The following is a 19,799-nucleotide window of genomic DNA, read 5'->3' on the forward strand; positions in this document are numbered from 1 at the left end:
CAGAAAATTAAAAACTATTTTGATGGGTTTTTTTTTTGGCATGTGTCTTTTTGGTGATTCACGTGTGTTTTCTCAGCATATACGTAAAATAATCTAGAGTGGGATTCTTCTCCTAACCTTTCGGGTATTACGGGCTAAATTAAAACTTTCCATAAAGCATGTGGGCCACCAAGTCATGCCGTGGCATTTCCCTTTATTAAACAGGGTTCTCCAAATTATTAAACTTCGTTTTTGATTTTTTTTCCCCCACCAATTTTTAAATTATTTTTTTTATTAATTCTGAAATTTGTCTCGATAATTCTGTAACTATAAGCAATGTTATTTCAACCTGCAATATACTGAGAAATTGAATTTTCTAGATGTTATGCCGAAACGAATATTTTGAAAGAACAGTGATTGTCTCCTCCGGGAATCGAACTTGGGTCCCCTTACAAACAAGAAACACACTTTTGAATTCCTTATAACGCGTTATTAGCATGAAGCGCTGATTGGAGACATTGTAGCCTATCTTAACTACAGTAATTTTTTGCCCTGGGTGGTGTTTCATATTAAGAGATTTTTTTTTCAGCCTTGAAATATACTGAGAAATCTATTTTTCTGGATGTTAATGTACCGAATGTTATGGTGTGTACTGCTGTAAATAAATTGCTGTACTTCTTTGACACCCTTGAAGACTGGACACACCCCCAGTTAAGAGAAGCTGCAATGTCTCCACTCAACGCCTCACGCCAATAATGCGTGTTATAAGGAATTGAAAAGAGTGTGCCTCTAGTGCATTGGTTAGCGCACTTGCCTAGCATGCAAGGGGACCCGGATTTGATTTCCAAAGAGGCAAAATCACATCACTTTTCAAATATTCATTTCAATATACCATCCAGAAAATTCAATTCCTCAATTTTGTAATTGTAGGTTTTCGTTAACTATGAAATTATTTCTTTCGCAAATTCTTATTTTTTTTTTTATGAATTATTACTTTGGGGTCATTCAAGTCAGCGTCGATGGAGGGAGGGGAAGGGGGTGATGCTTACGTCAACCACCCTTTATAAAAAATATTAAATATTCCTAATGGCATCTTTTACTCTGTGTGCCAAAAATGAGAAAAACCTTCCGCTAGTTTGTGGGCACCTGAAGCACCCACAGTCCTCTATAGAGCCACTTTAGTGATCTCTACATGTGCCTGGGCCATGCATCACTCAAGTGATCCGTATTTATGCCGCAGGTAACTTGAGTGATGTAGAGCTGCACTGGGGGGACGCTTAAGTGCTCGAAAACTGGGCCACATGTCACTCAAGGAATATTTAGATGTGCCACGGATCACTTAAATTGTTCTGGAACTGTGTCACGGGTCACTCAAGTGATCTGTATAATGTGCCACTTAGTTCATTTTTACAAAATTATGTTTGTGGGGGCAGGCCACATTTGGTCCACGGGTTTACCATATAAGATTGGTTTAGAGGGTAGATCGCAATGAATTTTTAGTTCTTCAAATAGCATTGCAACTAACAGAAATTGATTATAACAAAATATAAAGGTATTTTCTTTCGAAACTAAAAAATACTTTTTCCATCAAGTCTGGCGGCGGCGGGCACGAGCCCCCCGCGTACATCTCTGATCCTACCAATATGTGTTAGGAGGCAGAGATGACGAAATTTTGCTTACGGAGGGGGGAATCAAAAAATGGCTAAAACTTTGCCTGCTAAAAATTTAATACTTTAACGGCCCCTTTTAAAAACTTTAAATAATTCCGGAATTATTTCTTTCACTGTTTTTTTTTTTTTTTTTTGTAATGTGATCATCACGTATTCCCAAGAGATCGTTACCATCTGTCCAGGGTTAGCGTTAGTAGACATCCATGCCCGACCTGGGATTCGAACCCAGATCTGCACAGTCAGAAGCTAGCTCCCTAACCACTGGACTGCCAGGCGGTTTTTTATAGAACTTTCTTAAATTCTGTTATCATGTATACCTTTCAAATACCGAAAATTTCGCTTCTCAAAATACTGTGCATCAGGGCTTGGCAAATCGGGGGTGTGGGGGGGGGGGAGAGAGAGTTCAGGCTCCAAGCAAATTTCTCGGTAACCACGCATTGTTTTGATACCCCTTTTTCATTTTAGGGACCATTCAAGTATTACGTAAGCAGATTTTTAGCCATTTTTGACCTTCTCCACCCCTTATCAGCAAAATTTCGTCAGCAACTTAGTATATTTCATATATTCAAAAATAGTGGTTGATGACGTAAGCAACCTTCAACCACCCTCGATGCTGACGTAATACTTGAATAACCCTTTAGAAGCAATCCTCATATAGAAAATTCTAGGCACCAATACCATTTTTTTTTTTTGGTCGACATGGCAAACCTGGGATTTGTCAATCCAGGTTTACCATATAATTTGGGATTATGTTATGAAATTATAATTTCAGCTGGGATTGACTGTGTATGAAATCACAGGTCTCAACAAGTGTTTTCGCTCCGGGTCCCTGAAATTTCTCGATATGATGGCCTTTTTAATGTATGAAATGCACAGCATTTTCATACATCATCTTCCAATAAAAGCGAGAAGTGCAGCTTATACGGTGGAAATTAAATATTAATTTAACTGAATTATTAAGTATTTCAGGTTCTTATGGAGATACTGTAATGGTAAATGTTGGGGACTCTCGGAGGAGGGGGCAGACAGAAATTTACCGTTAAAGATAGGCTCACTGTAATTTGGGGAAAAACATACAAACCGAAATTTCATCACAGCAAAACATTTCGAATTTTTGTAACTGAATTTTCAAATATAAATTTTTATGTGCAGTTAAATTTAATTGATGTTGTAATTTTAATTTCGATGACATTTCCGCATTGACAAAAAATAATTATTTTCAGTTAACTGCGTGTGCACTAGTGTTCATGTTTTATTTCACGTGCAGGACAAAAACCTGCATACAAGCTCGCGTGGAACATGTACAGTGAAGAATCGACGGTTCGACGAATTGATTCTGCGCTGTAATATATAAATTGAAGTCACGACGAATTGACACGGCGGCAAACTTGTACAGCTACGAATTGACACTGCGACAAATTTGTACCGCGACGAGTTGACCGGCTACGATACGTAATAAAGAGCAATACGCGAGGCATAAATTCCACAATATCGCCAAACACGCGTTCCAATACGTAATGAACCAAGACATCTAACAATACGCGATGCACAAAAAATTCCACAATATTGCCCATCACGAGATACGTGTTGCAACACGTATCGCAATATTCGCGATGCACAACAAATTCCGAAATACCACCCAACACGCGATATACGAGTTGCAATACGTAATAAAGCGCAATACCAACCAATACAAGTTACAATATGCGATGCACAAAAAATTTCACAACACCGCCCAATACCAGTTACAATACGTAATAAAGCGCAATACGCTATGTACAACAAATTCTAAAATACCACCCAACACGCGATACGAGTTACAACACGCAATAAACCAAGACATCTCAAATTACGTAACAAAGCACAATACGCGATGCACAAAAATTCCACACTACCGCCCAATACGCAATAAAGCACAATACGTGAGGCACAAAAAATTCCACAACACGCGATAATGAACCAAAACATCTTACATTACGTAATAAAGCGCAATACGCGTTGCACACAAATTTCACAACACCGCCGAACGCGCGATACGAGTTACAATACGTAATAAAATGCAATACATACAAATTCCAATAAGGAATGAAAGCACAATACGCGATATACAACAAATTCCGCAATATTGCCCCACACGCGATACGAGTTACAATACGCAATGAAATAAGACATCTCACAATACGTAATAAAGCGCAATACGCGAGGCACAAATTCCACAATATTGCCCATCACGCGATACGTATAAACGTAATAAATCGCAAATTCGCGATGCACAACAAATTCCGAAATACCACCCAACACGAGTTACAACACGCAATAAACCAAAACATCTCACAATACGTAACAAAGCGCAATACGAGTTAAAATAAGTAATAAAACGCATTACGCGAGGCACAAAAAAAATTCCACAATATCGCCCAACACGCGATACGAGTTACATTACGTAATAAAATGCAATACACAAAAATTCCACAATACCGCCCAATACAAATTCCAATAAAGCACAATATGCGATGTACGACAAATTCCGCAATATAGCCCAACACGTGATACGAGTTACAATACGCAAAGAAAGACATCTCACAATACGTAATAAAGCGCAATAATACGCTCTGCACAAAATTTCACGATATCAACACAAAGGTCACAACAAGCAAAATGCCCAAAAAGGCGGCCGAAAAAAAGATGCCTTCAAAAGCTACGATGTGAAATATATTTTAGAATGTAGTTTTGTTATGAGAAGTGATCTCAAATTATTAAACTGTTACACACACTAAAAAAGTTATAAAAATTAATGATGACAATACCCACAGGGCTCGGCACGGGTCACTTTTTTAGAAACTAGTCACTTTTATTACGACCCAGGTCACTTTTTTCAGCAAAAAAAAACCTCGGTCTCGCGCGCTTTTCTGCTGTCAGTGTTTTTCTTCAAGGAGGAACTTTACCGGTTCAAGGTCGCTAATTTTTCTCCCTCCCTTCATTGAACTACGATCGTTTTAGCTCCCTTCCCGTAGAACCCCTATACATGATCTTATTACATGCGTCTTATCTTATCTTATTAGACGCCTTCATATACTATTATAATTATGCCTTCCTATACTATTATAATTATGCCTTCATATACTATCATAATTATGCCTTCATATACTATTATAATTATGCCTTCATATACTATTATAATGTATTAAGGAGTTCTACTTCCCGGGAGCATACCGTGTGACGTCAGCATAACTTGATTTCAAGGCGCTTGGAAAGAAAGCTCCTGGGTTAAAAAAATCGTCATTTTATGGAAAAGCCTGTCGGAAAAAAATAGCGTAAAAGCAAAGCCTCCTAGAAGTGCCTAGTAGTATCTAGGAGGCTTTGGTAAAAGGCGTGCTTACAACAAAGAATCCCCCCTACTACCATTCTTTCTTATTTCCCCACGCGTGCTCACTCGTTTTTTCATTTTCATCTTATTTTAAAATTGATCCTTTATTTTATTTGTTTTAAAAAGTTTTAGTCCTAAGGGCCGAATTCCTTTCTTGGAGCATCGAGCAAGTTAAGTTTGTTGTTTGTTCCTTCGTTACTTTTGATAATTTTTTTTTAATATTTGAAATGACGATTTAAGAGAGCCCGTGCAGAAACTAACTTACGCGCGCGTATTAAAGATGCGTACTATTAATACGTATTAATAATACGCTTTGGAGAATACTCTTGTAGGTGGCCAAGGTTAAAGAAGCTCGCAAGTATTTTGAATTTACTTACAATAAAAAAAATCATCCGACTGAAAATCGCGATCTATTCGTACTATTTTTCTAACTGGATTTAAATCTCAGCAAGAAACCGTAGCCCCAGGTATGATCGAAAGGAGAACTGTTTATGAAAAGATCACAGAATCCTGCAATTCAACGTTTAGTTTAACACAAGGGTTTCCAAATCAGATCAAAATTGGTCATCAGGCTGATAAAAACTCAGTTAACGTGCATGCGAGCCGGCGGATTTAACGGTGGGCACGCCTCTGACCCCTACTTTACACTTTTTTACCTAATTTAAGGGGCCTAATATTAATTTTCTTTTTTTTATGCCCGGGGCCGTCAACAACTGACCTTTATCCGCTTCTGGCCGTAACTTAATTTAGAGCATCTTCACGATACTGATTGTTGACTTAATATCGGTGTTGTGTAAAAAAATCCCCTTTTTAGACCTCTGAAGTTATTAAAACGTTTTTGTCTCGAGTCGCTGTTATGACCGCAATAGGAGAGGGCGGGGTCTGGTTCCACGGGTGTTGAACGAGGAAGGGTGCAGAGTTTACTCTTTTTTCCGTTTAAAAAAAAATGGATACCGGCCCCGGACGATAGTAAATTTTCGTTCGTACTTGCGGCCCAGGTTGCTACATACCGTGATTAGATCCAAAACTGGGGGGGGGGGGGGCAATGCCTCGAACGGCATTTTTGATGGAATGGTATATTTAAGAAAAGGCAATAAATTTCTTTGCAAAACTATCGAATTTCACAGTCAACGGGCAGTAAAATTACGTTTCCCCTCCAGAAAAAAAATATTGTATTACGGCCATGGTAAATCGGGTGCCCCGGGTGGTGGGGGGGGGGGCGAATTCACTGTTTTTGTTCGTTGAAAATTACGGGAGGAATCGGAGCTAACGTGGCTACTTTTTTTCGCGCTAAAATAGGTAACCCTGACAGCAGCATCCATAAACTCTGTATCCAGAGTTGCCAGATTGGCGGTTTTCCCGCCAAATTGGGCTGGTTTGAAAACGGTTCGGCGGGAAATTTTTGGCTTTGGCGGGTGGCGGTTTTTCCAAAATTGTGTTCATGGCGAATTTCTCCCTATTTTTCTTTGATGGCGAGCAAAGAAGTTCTTTTTCACTTCAGTCCCCACCTCATGTTGTGTTTTCTTCCTGACAAGGCAGAAGGGATGGGGGGGGGGGGGGCATCTCACCGAACTATGCAAAGCCAGAACTTTCAACCATAATGCCTTTGCCACCCAATAATTGAAGGGACCGTAAAACAAAAACTTGGGAAACTGTCCTAGGCTCTAGATCAGTGGTTTTCAACCTTTATGATACCGCGGCCGATCGGTTATAATATATCCAATGTAGTATAAGGGAAGTAGTATATCAAACACTATAAGGGAAATGGGAGATTTCAGTGACGTCACTAGCTTCGCGCGGAGGCCTTCAGCTATAGAAGGTGTTGCTCCGGCCCAACGGTTGGGAAACACAGTATCTAGACCACAGAAGCCTGTGAAAGAAACCGTAGCCTCCACAGCGTGGAGCTGGCAGGGCTCAAGCCCGCGAACCAGTTCTGTCTTAACGCATCGGCCCACCCGAGCATGGCCCGGGGGCCTAAAGAGAAGAGGGGCCTCAGAGAAACGAGAGGTAGTTGTATGTTTCGGGGATTTTCCATGTTGGGAATCAGAAAAATCACTTGGCTCTCACTTGATGCTCTTCCCTGCTAGGAACCCAGAAGAGTTCTTAAATTTTTTGTTTACTAGACCGTGAAAAATCTGGTCTGGAACCCATACCTAATTTTTAAAATCATTGTACCAAATTTCGTACCAAATTTGCACAATTTGAGACAGTGCCGTCTTGACGCATGGGCCAACCCAGGCACGTCACTGAGGCCTTCAATGAAGAGCGGCGGGGAGGGATAAAAAATGAGATATGGTTAAGATTTGCGAGATTAAACACATTTTGTCTATAAAACACTGTAATTCAAAAAATATATGTGATAGACCTTAGATTTTGGTTCATAACCTCAACAATATATAGCAAAATATCACATTAAAATTTCGTAAGGATGCGATGCATCAATTTTTACAAATTATGTCACAAAGTCAAGTAAAATGTCAAAAATAGCAGTCTTTATTCGCGTATTATTTGTATGTAAAAACGCAACACTAAGGGCCCTTTCACACGGAGCGGATGCGGATGCGGGTCCGGAAGAAGTTTTAACAATTGGAATATACTGCGCCTTTCAGACGAGCCGAAAAATCTCCGCACCTAGGAAATGTTCATGCGGGTCCGGACGTCGTCCGCATGTGTCAAAACCTAAGGCCCCTTTCACACGGAGCGGATGCGGATGCGGGTCCGCATACCCTTTCACACGAGCACTGAAGATGCGGGTGTTTCGCCCGCATCTTTAGGTTGAAATTCGTGCATAAAAACTATTTTTTCGCAATTTTTGTAACTGTTTTTCTTCTTCACCCCTGATTCAGTGCCCATATGCAGCCTAGAGGTATTCTTTGGTGGTTTAGTCTAGAGCCACATAGAATATGGGAATAAAGATATCTTCATTCCGATCCTCACAAGTAGTCGATGGGAGAAAATGTCTTAAAATATTTTCAAAAGATTTTGAAAACAAATCTGTCTTTCCGGAAAAATATGAAAGAAAAATTCCAAAAACATCCAATGTTCGAAAAATCCAATCCAAAAACATCCGAAACTAATATGTTCCTAAAAAAAAAATTCAGGAGATATCAAAGAATTTGCAAGTAGAAAAAAAGGGGAGGGGTGGGGACGTTCAAAATGTCTGTGCTTAGAAATATTCACATCACAATTCTGTCTTAGGCCGGGATTACAGTATAAAAGTTTTTTAAAAGTTAGTTTATAAAACTTGAAAAATGCAACCGATAGGCCGATCAGTTAAGTTCGCTCGAATGTAACAGATGTGTTTATTGATTACATTTTTCAAGTTTTATAGTGTAATACCAGCCTTAGGCCGGGATTACACTATAAAAGTTTTGTAAAAGCTCTTTGATAAAACGTGAAAAATTCAACCAATATTATCTTATTGGTTGAATTTTTTGAATGCAAAATGTGTGTGCGTGTGTGCACCGGTTGCATTTTCTGGAATGCAACCGATGCGCCTTTGGTTGAATTTTTCAACTTTCATAAAAGTTCTTTTATAAAACTTTATAGTATAATCCCGGCCGGATTACACTATAAAAATTTTATAACAATTATTTAAAAAAAAGCAACTAATAAATTTATCGGTTGCATTAGAGCAAATGCAACCAATAAATTTATTAGTTGCTTTTTTCAAGTTTTATAAAATAACTTTCATAAACCTTTTATAGTGAAATCCCATCCTTAGATTAGTCATTTCTGAAATATAAAATTTCATTTTTTAAGTTTATAGACTGAATATTGAGTAAAATATACTTGTAGGTATCGGGGGAACCACCAAAAATATTCAAGTGCTAGGGTCTTCAAACGACTTAATCTGGCCCTGAGTGAACGTCGTACGTGGATAACGTTGTTTAATAAAAGTATTTTTTTTAAAGTTTAAAAAAATTAACAGATTAAAAATTTAAAAAAATAACAAATATTTAAAATAATATTTCAGATATTCATATTTTTAAATAATTTTAAAAATTTAAAAAGAAAAAAATTAAAATTTTTAAATTAAATTTTAAAGTTATTAAAGTATGTAGTCAATTAAATATTCGTAATGAACTGAACGGCTTATAATTTTGGTCCCGTCAGTGGCCCTTGTTGGCAGGTTTTATTGTATAAAATTGTGAAATATGGACAAAAGGCAGTTAAAGTTGCTATATCTCAATCTCAGAAGGAAACGAAGGGATACACGTATGTAGGTACATTATATTAATGAGCAGGGACCATCATATGGTGTTTTTAAGGGTATTTATGGCAAATAATTAAAAAAATTCCGTGAAAAATCACCTTCAAAAAGTAGCCAAAGATGCGGACGAATTCGCTCCGCATCCGCATCGTCTGAATAGCCCCGAATAAACCTATTGTCAAAACTTCTATGTGCGGATGCGGAGCCCGCACTTAGGTTTTGACACATGCGGACGACGTCCGGACCCGCATGAACATTTCCTAGGTGCGGAGATTTTTCGGCTCGTCTGAAAGGCGCAGTATATTCCAATTGTTAAAACTTCTTCCGGACCCGCATCCGCATCCGCTCCGTGTGAAAGGGCCCTAAGTGCGGGCTCCGCATCCGCACATAGAAGTTTTGACAATAGGTTTATTCGGGGCTATTCAGACGATGCGGATGCGGAGCGAATTCGTCCGCATCTTTGGCTACTTTTTGAAGGTGATTTTTCACGGAATTTTTTTAATTATTTGCCATAAATACCCTTAAAAACACCATATGAGGGTCCCTGTTCATCAAATACGATGTACCCACATACGTCTATCCCTTTGTTTCCTTCTGAGATGGAGATATAGCAACTTTAACTGCCTTTTGTCCATATTTCACAATTTCATACAAAAAAACCTGCCAACAAGGGCCACTGACGGGACCAAAATTATAAGCCGTTCTGTTCATTACGAATATTTAATTGACTTCATACTTTAATAACTTTTAAATTTAATTTAAAAATTTTAATTTTTTTTCTTTTTAAATTTTTAAAATTATTTAAAATATAAATATCTGAAATATTATTTTAAATATTTGTTTTTTTTTTTAATTTTTAATCTGTTAATTTTTTTAAACTTTAAAAAAAATACTTTTATTAAACAATGTTATCCACGTACGGTGTTCACTCAGGGCCGGATTAAGACGTTTGAAGACCCTTGCACTTGAATATTTTTGGTGGTTCCCCCCATACCTACAAGTATATTTTACTCGATATTCAGTCTATAAACTTAAAAAATGAAATTTTATATTTCAGAAATGACTAATCTAAGGATGGGATTTCACTATAAAAGGTTTATGAAAGTTATTTTATAAAACTTGAAAAAAGCAACTAATAAATTTATCGGTTGCATTAGAGCAAATGCAACCGATAAATTTATTAGTTGCTTTTTTTTAAATAATTGTTATAAAATTTTTATAGTGTAATCCGGCCGGGATTATACTATAAAGTTTTATAAAAGAACTTTTATGAAAGTTGAAAAATTCAACCAATAGGCACATCGGTTGCATTCGGTGCACACACACACACACACGCACGCACACACACATTTTGCATTCAAAAAATTCAACCAATAAGATAATATTGGTTGAATTTTTCACGTTTTATCAAAGAGCTTTTACAAAACTTTTATAGTGTAATCCCGGCCTAAGGCTGGTATTACACTATAAAACTTGAAAAATGTAACCAATAAACACATCTGTTACATTCGAGCGAACTTAACTGATCGGCATTTTTCAAGTTTTATAAACTAACTTTTATAAAACTTTTATACTGTAATCCCGGCCTAAGACAGAATTGTGATGTGAATATTTCTAAGCGCAGACATTTTGAACGTTCCCACCCCTCCCCTTTTTTTCTACATGCAAATTCTTTGATATCTCCTGAATTTTTTTTTTAGGAACATATTAGTTTTGGATGTTTTTGGATTGGATTTTTCGAACATTGGATGTTTTTGGAATTTTTCTTTCATATTTTTCCGGAAAGACGGATTTTTTTTTTCAAAATGTTTTGAAAATTTTTGAAGACATTTTCTCTCATCGACTACTTGTGAGGATCGGAATTAAGACATCTTTATTACCATATTCTATGTGGCTCTAGACTAAACCACCAAAGAATGCCTCTAGGCTGCATATGGGCACTGAATCAGGGGTGAAGGAGAAAAACAGTTACAAAAATTGCGAAAAAATAGTTTTTATGCACGAATTTCAACCTAAAGATGCGGGCGAAACACCCGCATCTTCAGTGCTCGTGTGAAAGGGTATGCGGACCCGCTTCCGCACCCGCATCCGCTCCGTGTGAAAGGGGCCTAAAGTGAACGTAACTTTGATTCTAAGCATCATATAAACAAAACAAGACCCGTTTTGGAATCACAAAAAACAGGGCTTTTATAAAAAATAAAAAAATGAAAATCCATATTTTCTCTTCCAAAATGACGTTTTCAACGTAGTCGGATACCTTAAAATAATTTCAGAATTATTAAAAATTGACATTTAATGAGAGAAATAATTACAGAACTAACGCAAATTCACAGTAAACGAAACTTCAAAATTAATGCAAATTGAATGGAAAAAATGATCAGAATTAATGAAAGTGACTTGCAAACGGTTTCCGGGTTATTAGGCCATGGTCTAGGAGATTTTCTTCCTGACGTTTCGCCCACATCTGTGGCAGGCATCACCTGAGGTTAATTCGACGTAAGTCTCCGCGGCAAGCGAGAAAGGCTTCGTACGTCATCCACTTGTTCTCTATATGCATTTCTGAGACTTGATCGGCCACAGAAGAACCGCATTGGTTGGCTTGTGTCTGGATCAAGTCTCAGAAATGCATATAGAGAACAAGTCGAGGACGTACGAAGCCTTTCTCGCTTGCCGCGGAGACTTACGTCGAATTAACCTCAGATGATGCCTGCCACAGATGTGGGCGAAACGTCAGGAAGAAAATCTCCTAAACCATGGCCTAATAACCCGGAAACCGTTTGCAAGTCATTTAACGCCGGCCATGAAAGCCTCAGACAGAATTAATGAAAATTCACCATTTAATGAAAACAATGATTACAGAATTGGTAATAATATTTAATGCAAGAAATCATTTCAAACTTATGAGAATTGATATTCAGTGAAGAAAATTGATATTTAATGAGAGAAATCACTTTTCGGAACTAATACAAACTGATTATTGAAGGAAATTTCATAATCAACTTAAAATTTATATTTAATGAAATAAATAATTTCAGAAATGCAGTGAATTCATATTCAATGAAAAATACTTCATAACTGATAAGAATATATACTTAATGAGAAAAATATCATTACAGATTGGCATTTACTGAAATAAATTCCATAATTAGTGCAAATTGATATTTAATTGAAATTAATTCAGAATTGATGAAAATTCATATTTGATGAAAAATCGTTCCACAAGAATTAAAGAGAACTCGTATTTAATGAAAAAAATAATTTCAGAATAACTCCAAACCAACATCAGCTATATTAGTCTATTACAGAGTGTCTCAAAGTGGGCAGTATCACCCCCTAGGTGGCGGTAGAGACTACGAGTTTAGTATAGGATCCTATAAGTCTGGGGGGGGGGGCACGATGATGATGTCAGCTCATATATACATTAGATCAGTCTACTTCACCTTTGACCCCACGCCCCACCGTATTTCCGCCCATGCTATCAACTAAATACTTTCCTCAATTTTACAATGCATACTTAATAAATTAACTAACAAAAAGAGTATTTGTAAATACAGTCAAACCTCGTTAGTGCGTCACCCGGTTAACACGTCACTCCGCTTACCGGATCACTTTTTGGAAGTCCCAAATGTCCTCAGACAGGAACTGACACAGCTATGGCTTACTCCGTTTAACGAGTCACTCCGCTTACTATGTCATATTTTTGCTCTCCCAAGAGTGACTCATTAACGAGGTTCGACTGTACTTGAAATTACTTAAATACTGTACTTACTTACAATTGAATACGTTTGTAATTTTTACAATTTAACTGTCATATGCTTAGAGCTACCCTTAGGGGTGGGCGATAGGTGCTATTGCACCTAGTCCACAATTTTAGAAGGGCCAGAACTCATTATAATAGAAGTTGGGGGGAGGAACAATTACCAAATTAACCCTTTTCAACTCGAAAAAAAGATCACATAAATATTGATATTTGCCCCCATTAGCGATTAAATTCAAGTAGTATATACATGATCATATCTGGGCCCGGGGGGGGCCCAGATATGATCATGTAGTAGGTGGTTGTCTCCCAGATATGATCATGTCTCCTCGTTTTATTAATGATAATAAACAAACTTCAAGTTTATAAGCAGTAATTCTATCAACTCTCGGGTAGTGTAGTGGTTATAGTCATAAACATTAACCTACACTGCTGTAGAGTTTTTAGGAAAATCAGAAAAAGAGATGTAAGAGTTCAAAATAAGCGAGAAACAGTTTTATATATTTATTTTTATTTTTTGCAATATTCTGTTCTATCATGATTGTAAAACTTATTAGAATAGATTTATTTAATTCCACCTACCAAAAATCTATTTATCTCAGAAGGAGCTAACTTCTAACACTTATTCAAGAACCACAGCTCAAGAAAGTTAACTCGTGTTCACGCATGAGGTGGAGTTTTGAATAAAAATGAATTTTCCAAATTTTTTTACACAGGACGTGATAGAGAATGATCTTTTTCATTTTAGATTTCCATCTACGACTGTGGTTTCTGGACCTACGTTAAGTGGAAAAACTACTTTAGTTAGGAAGTTATTGAAGTGTAACATTTATGGAAAAGACATAAAAAGTATAATGTGGTGTTATTCAACATTTCAACAATGGTTTTTGGAAGAAAGAAATATAAATTTCCATCAGGGGCTACCTCAAGCGTTTGAAAATAATGCCGATATAATTGTAATTGATGATTTATTAGAATCTCTGAATGAAGAGGTCTCTCGCTTATTTACAGTTACTTCTCATCATGGAAATAAAAGTGTAATACTTTTGACTCAAAATTTGTTTCCTAAAAATAAGATATTTAGAAACATCACTCTTAACACTCATTATCTTATTTTATTCGGAAACAACAGAGATTCGAGTCAAATTCAATGTTTGTCGCGACAAATGTTTCCAAGTAAATCTAAGTACTTTATTGATGCTTATAAAAAAGCGACAGAGAACCCATATGGGCATTTGTTGATCGATTGTCATCCGTTAAGCAACAAAACCTTTCGTTTAAGAGATTCGTGCTTTCCCGATTTTGATGGTGTTTATTGGGTGTATGTTCCTTCAGCATGAAGTCAATACGTAAGAATTATCATATGTTGGCATTTTTACAAAAAGCAAATCCATCTCAACGTCGCGCTATACTGAAAACGCTCACTGGATCACAGTTAAATTGTATATGTGAAATATGTTTAAATACCCTGAACGGGAATGTTGGAAAAGCAAATATCTCAAAGCTTAAGAAATATAAGACGGTGATTAGAAAGCTCGCTGACAAAAAAGTTTCAGACACTGTCAAGAAACAGTTGCTAACAAATCAGACCGGAGGTGCATTTTTACCATATTTGATTCCAACTGTAATCAGCGCATTAGGAAGTCTTTTCCAACGATAAAAAACGGCTCAAAAAATGGCTTTAGTCCCAGAACAATATTTGTTACCTCGACGTATGCAAATTTCTGAAGAATCACGAACGGAAGATGAAATCGAATCTCTTTTGAATACTAATCACGTGGCAGATGATGTTAAGGTTAAGATACTTAATAACATGGTATCAAAATACAAAAGACTAGTTCACACGCCGTATGAGCCCGTTAAAGTTTCTATTGAAAAGTCATCTGATGAATCGAAGGAAGAAGCTATTCCAATAAGCAATTCTGCCGAATTAGTTGATGAAGATCCAATGGTACAACAAATATTGCTTTCAATTCCACAAACAACCAGAAAATTCGTTCCGGCTCTTATAGATAAAATGAAGCAAGCTAATCTATTTTGGAACAAACAGGGTCAGTTGATTATAAATGGAGATTTGCTACCAGGAAGTCATGTGATTGATATATTTTCATTTATGTTGAGAAACCGAAAGAACATAAATTGGCCCCCGGGCTTTAATTTGTTTTTTCAAGAACTGATCAAGACTGGAATTCCTTTGGAATGGATACAAAATGAAGTACTAAAAAGAAGTTTCGCACATACGTCTCCTATACAGATTCGGGGGAAAAGCCTGGTGACACTATCAAAAAAGACCTCCCCTGAAGGCCATGTAAGTTCAGTAAATTTTCCTGAAGGTTATTTCACACCCTCACGGGAAAGTAAATTTAAGAAAAAAGAACATAAATTGGTAAGCCGCAGAGAACGGAGTAGAAGTCACGAACCTGCTGGTGCACAATGGTCAAACTATTAGAAAAAATCTACTATAATTTCGAAAGCCCGGCGTCATTTGGAGGTGTAAGAAAATTAGCTGAGCAAGCAAGAATTTCTCAACGGAAAGCGAAAGATTGGTTGATGAGTCAGGATGTGTATACACTCCATAAACCAGTGAGATATCGGTTTCCCACAAGACAAACTATAGCTCTAGGACCGAATGAGTTATGGCAAGCTGATTTGATGGATATGAAAAAATATTCACGTGAAAACAAAGGAATAAAATATTTGTTAGTCGTTGTTGATGTGTTTCGAAGAAAACTTTTTGTTCATGCGCTCAAAAATAAAACACAAGAACAGGTTTTAGAAGGATTCAAAACACTTTTGAATCTACGAGAGAAGTGTCAGAAACTTCATACTGATCACGGAACGGAATTTTTTAATCGAAAATTGCAAAGTTTTTTTAAAAGTTATGGTGTTCATCATTATGGAACTCAATCTCCGAATAAAGCTTCTTTAGCAGAAAGAAAAATCAACCAAATTAAGGAAAAAATATATCGGATTTTCACTCACACTTCAAAATATAAATACATTGACTTTTTACCCGCCTTAGTCAAATCTATCAATGATTCTATAAATCGCAGCACAGGTTTTGCTCCGTCAAAAATTAAAAAAATTCATCATTCGACAATATTTAAGAAATTATATGGTTCTAATGCAAACACTAAATTTAAGTTGAATATAAACGATCAGGTTAAAATATCGAAAACGCGGAAAGTTTTTCATAAATCTTATCTACCCCATTGGACACATGAAATTTTTCTAATCAAATCACGATATAAAACTCAACCACCGACGTATGATTTAATAGATTTGAAAGGTGAACCATTGATTGGACGCTTCTATGAGTTCGAATTACAAAGAGTGACAAAACCTTCAAATGCATTTTGGAAAATTGAAAAAATATTAAAATCACGTGGAGTTGGTAAACGCAAACAGTATCTCGTCCAGTGGCATGGTTTCGGACCTAAGTTCAATTCTTGGATTGAAGCAACGGCTTTGAAAAAATGAAAAATCAATTTTTTGTGACACTTGCAAGCAATGCTAATGATGATTTGTTTCCACAAAATACACAGAGTCATTTTGTGACAAAATTGTTCACTCCGTTACATTTAGAAGGTGATTGGAAATGTGCGCTCACTGATGCCATGAACCTGATGTTAGAGAATATCAAATATTCATTTCTCCTGATGTGGACACTATTAATCAACGAATTTTGCATACAGCTAATACTAATCTGGTAGCGTTTCAAATTAAAGATACTGAAGTAATTGTGACTATTCCAAAAGACTATGAGATAAAGATTACTGTTGAGCATGCCGATAAACTGCTATACATGTTGCATTTACCTGTGAAAGACGCAATCATAAATTCCACATCAACGTTCAAGTTTAGGTCTACGGGGAGTGATGTTAGTGAGCAATATTTCACCCTAGTGGACAAACGTAGTTTTCTGGTTCCAAATTTCATGATTCCGGTTAAGTACGTCAAAGAAGAATTCTCAAAATTATCATTTTTTGAAGCTTTAAATGAAAATATCAAGTTGATTACGAATAGAAATGCAGTCGAATTTTCACTCGATAAAACTGAAAAATATGTGCAAATAAAAGTTTCAAATGGCTTTGAATTGATCGTCAACAAGAATGATGCTGCATCTTTTGCTGCCTTAATGAATTTGAATAAAGAAGTTACAAAATTTTCCCATGGCTTGACTGCTCGTGTATATAATGTTATGGCCCCCTTGTTGAAAATTATACCTGTTCTAAATGAGGGGGAAAACCAACAGATAGTTAGATCTTATAATAATCCTTTGTATTATTCTGTAAGTAAGAATTTCATCGAGTCTATTGAAATTCAAATTTGTTCAACATCTGGTGAACTTTTGAATTTTTCTGAGGGGAAAGTATTTCTTACCCTTTCTTTCAAAGAGAGTGTTAAAATTAACAATTCGGATTTCTTTGAAATAGCAGAGGTTGCATTTAGGCGTAAAATAGAAATTGAAAAAACAGAAAAATTTTTCCTGCCTCAAGGGCTATATTCTAGAGGGGAGCAAGTGACGCACAGTTTCGAAAAAATTACTTTTGACATGCTAAAAAAAAATATGTCGAGAATAAGGTACCAGAAAACCATAAATTAACTCTATCAAGGGAATTAGCTGATTTTTTGGGTTTTGAGAGGCTGCAATTTCCACATGGCATATATTTTTCAAAATATCCGTTGCAATTGCATACAGCTATTTCTGAAATATTCATTTATACAGATTTGATAACTAGTCAGATCATAGGAAATGTTATGGCTCCCTTGTTGAAAATTATACCTGTTCTAAATGAGGGGGAAAACCAACAGATAGTTAGATCTTATAATAATCCTTTGTATTATTCTGTAAGTAAGAATTTCATCGAGTCTATTGAAATTCAAATTTGTTCAACATCTGGTGAACTTTTGAATTTTTCTGAGGGGAAAGTATTTCTTACCCTTTCTTTCATAGAGATGTAAAAAGAGAACTTTTCTCCAGCGCTCCTTATAATAGATATTATTTAGAAGCAGGTGTACTTTCATGGATATACATATGTATATAAGAGAATTATATGTTTACTTCTCATCATAATAGATAATATTTCACCAAAAGAATGTTATGTGCTCGACAATGTTGCAATTATTACATCAGTCAGCAAACTGGCAATAGTTTGCCCTATTTTCAAGGAAGATTAATTCAGCGGGGAAATAGTTTTTTTTCCAATATATTTCGTAGTGCTGTACCATTATTATCCCAAGTAGGTCATTACTTAGGTAAACAATTTTTGAAGTCGGGAATCCAGGTAGCATCTGATGTTATACAAGGCCAGAACTTTAAAACAGCTGCTAAATCTAGATTGATGCAAATGCGAGATAAAATTGCAGGTGATGTAGTTGACAAGATGCAGTCAAGTTCGGGCAGAAAGCGACGTGCAAATACTAAAAAAAAAGATTAAAAAAAGACGGAAAGATATTTTTTCCTAAAATTATAAAAAGATATGTTCATGTATTTTTTTTCACTTCTCTTTCAACATGGAGGACAAAGGTTGTATCTGTCTCAAGTCAGAATTAGATGTTTTTGAAAAACAATTAATTCAAGTCGCTGTGGAAGGTTCAACATTTGTTGAAGTGAAGCCAGTTGCCAGCATCACCCAAAAAGGCCCAATTGAATTTTTGATAAATAACACAAATAGTGAAAAATATATAGATCCGTCTCAAATTTATCTTCACTTGAAAGCTAAGATCGTTAAACAAGACGGATCCGATTTGCCCGAAACAAGTAAATCTACACCAATAAACTATATTTTAAATACTTGTTTTTCTTCTTTGCAAGTATTTTTGAATGATAAGCCCATCAACAACTACGCTAATTATGCTTACAAAGCATACATAGAATCATTATTATTCACATCAGAAGCTGCTCAAAACAGTTATCTTACCAGTTCCCTCTATATCAAAGATACTGCTGGAAAACTGGACAATTTTGACCCCCAGACAAGTCTTAATAAGGGATTGAAAAAAAGACATGAACGTTGTAAGGCATCGCAAGAAATGGATCTTTTCGGATTGCTTCATTTCGATTTGGCTCAACAACCAAAACTTCTGATAAATGGTGTAGACGTCAGAATTAAACTAGAAAGAAATAAAGATTCGTTTGTGTTGATGAGCGATGTAACAGACACTAAATTACAAATAACAGACGCTAGTTTGTACGTGCGAAAAGTACAAATAGCTCCTTCTGTTCTTTTAGGCCATGCCAAAGCATTAGAAATAGGGAATATACAAATTCCGATACGAAAATCGGATTTGAAAACTTTTACTGTTCCAAATGGGACGCAAACTCACTCTATTGCAAATGCATTTTTAAGTGAGATTCCTAGTAGAATTGTTCTTGGTTTAGTTCCAAACAAAAATTTCAGCGGTGATGAAAGAAAAAATCCGTTTAATTTCGGACATTCGAATATAAATTATATATGTTTGAGAAAAGACGGTGTCACATATCCATCAAATCCCTACACCCCTTCTGCTAAATCATACGCTCGAAGTTATATGTCACTTTTCACAGATTTAAATAAATTTGCTAGTACTACAGATATTCCGATACTTTACGAGGACTATCCTCAGGGATTCATGCTATTTGGTTTCGACCTCACGCCTGACTATTCATCAGATAAACAAGATTACATCAGCACTATAGAAACCTCAAATCTTTCTATTGAAATGAAATTTTCAGAAGCTCTAACTGAGACGATGACTTTGATTGTTTATTCTCAAGTTCCAAAAACTGTGCAAATTGATAAATCTAGAAACGTTTACACAGATTTCTAA

At 36.2% G+C, this 19,799-nt stretch overlaps 1 protein-coding gene across 1 annotated transcript; it reads left to right on the top strand.

The window, feature by feature from the left end:
• Nucleotides 1–14,799: 14,799 nt before the first annotated feature.
• On the top strand, nt 14,800–19,799 carry LOC149070716 (uncharacterized protein F54H12.2-like). Its single transcript, XM_089248797.1, has 2 exons — nt 14,800–15,037; nt 18,805–19,799. The coding sequence occupies exons 1-2, from the start codon at nt 14,800–14,802 to the stop codon at nt 19,797–19,799; spliced, it is 1,233 nt and encodes a 410-aa protein (XP_089104923.1).

This window comes from Pholcus phalangioides, unplaced genomic scaffold (assembly GCF_987345545.1).
Source record: "Pholcus phalangioides strain wild (caught in Gottingen) unplaced genomic scaffold, Ppha-v1.0 ptg000020l_1, whole genome shotgun sequence".
Lineage (NCBI taxonomy): Eukaryota > Metazoa > Arthropoda > Arachnida > Araneae > Pholcidae > Pholcus > Pholcus phalangioides.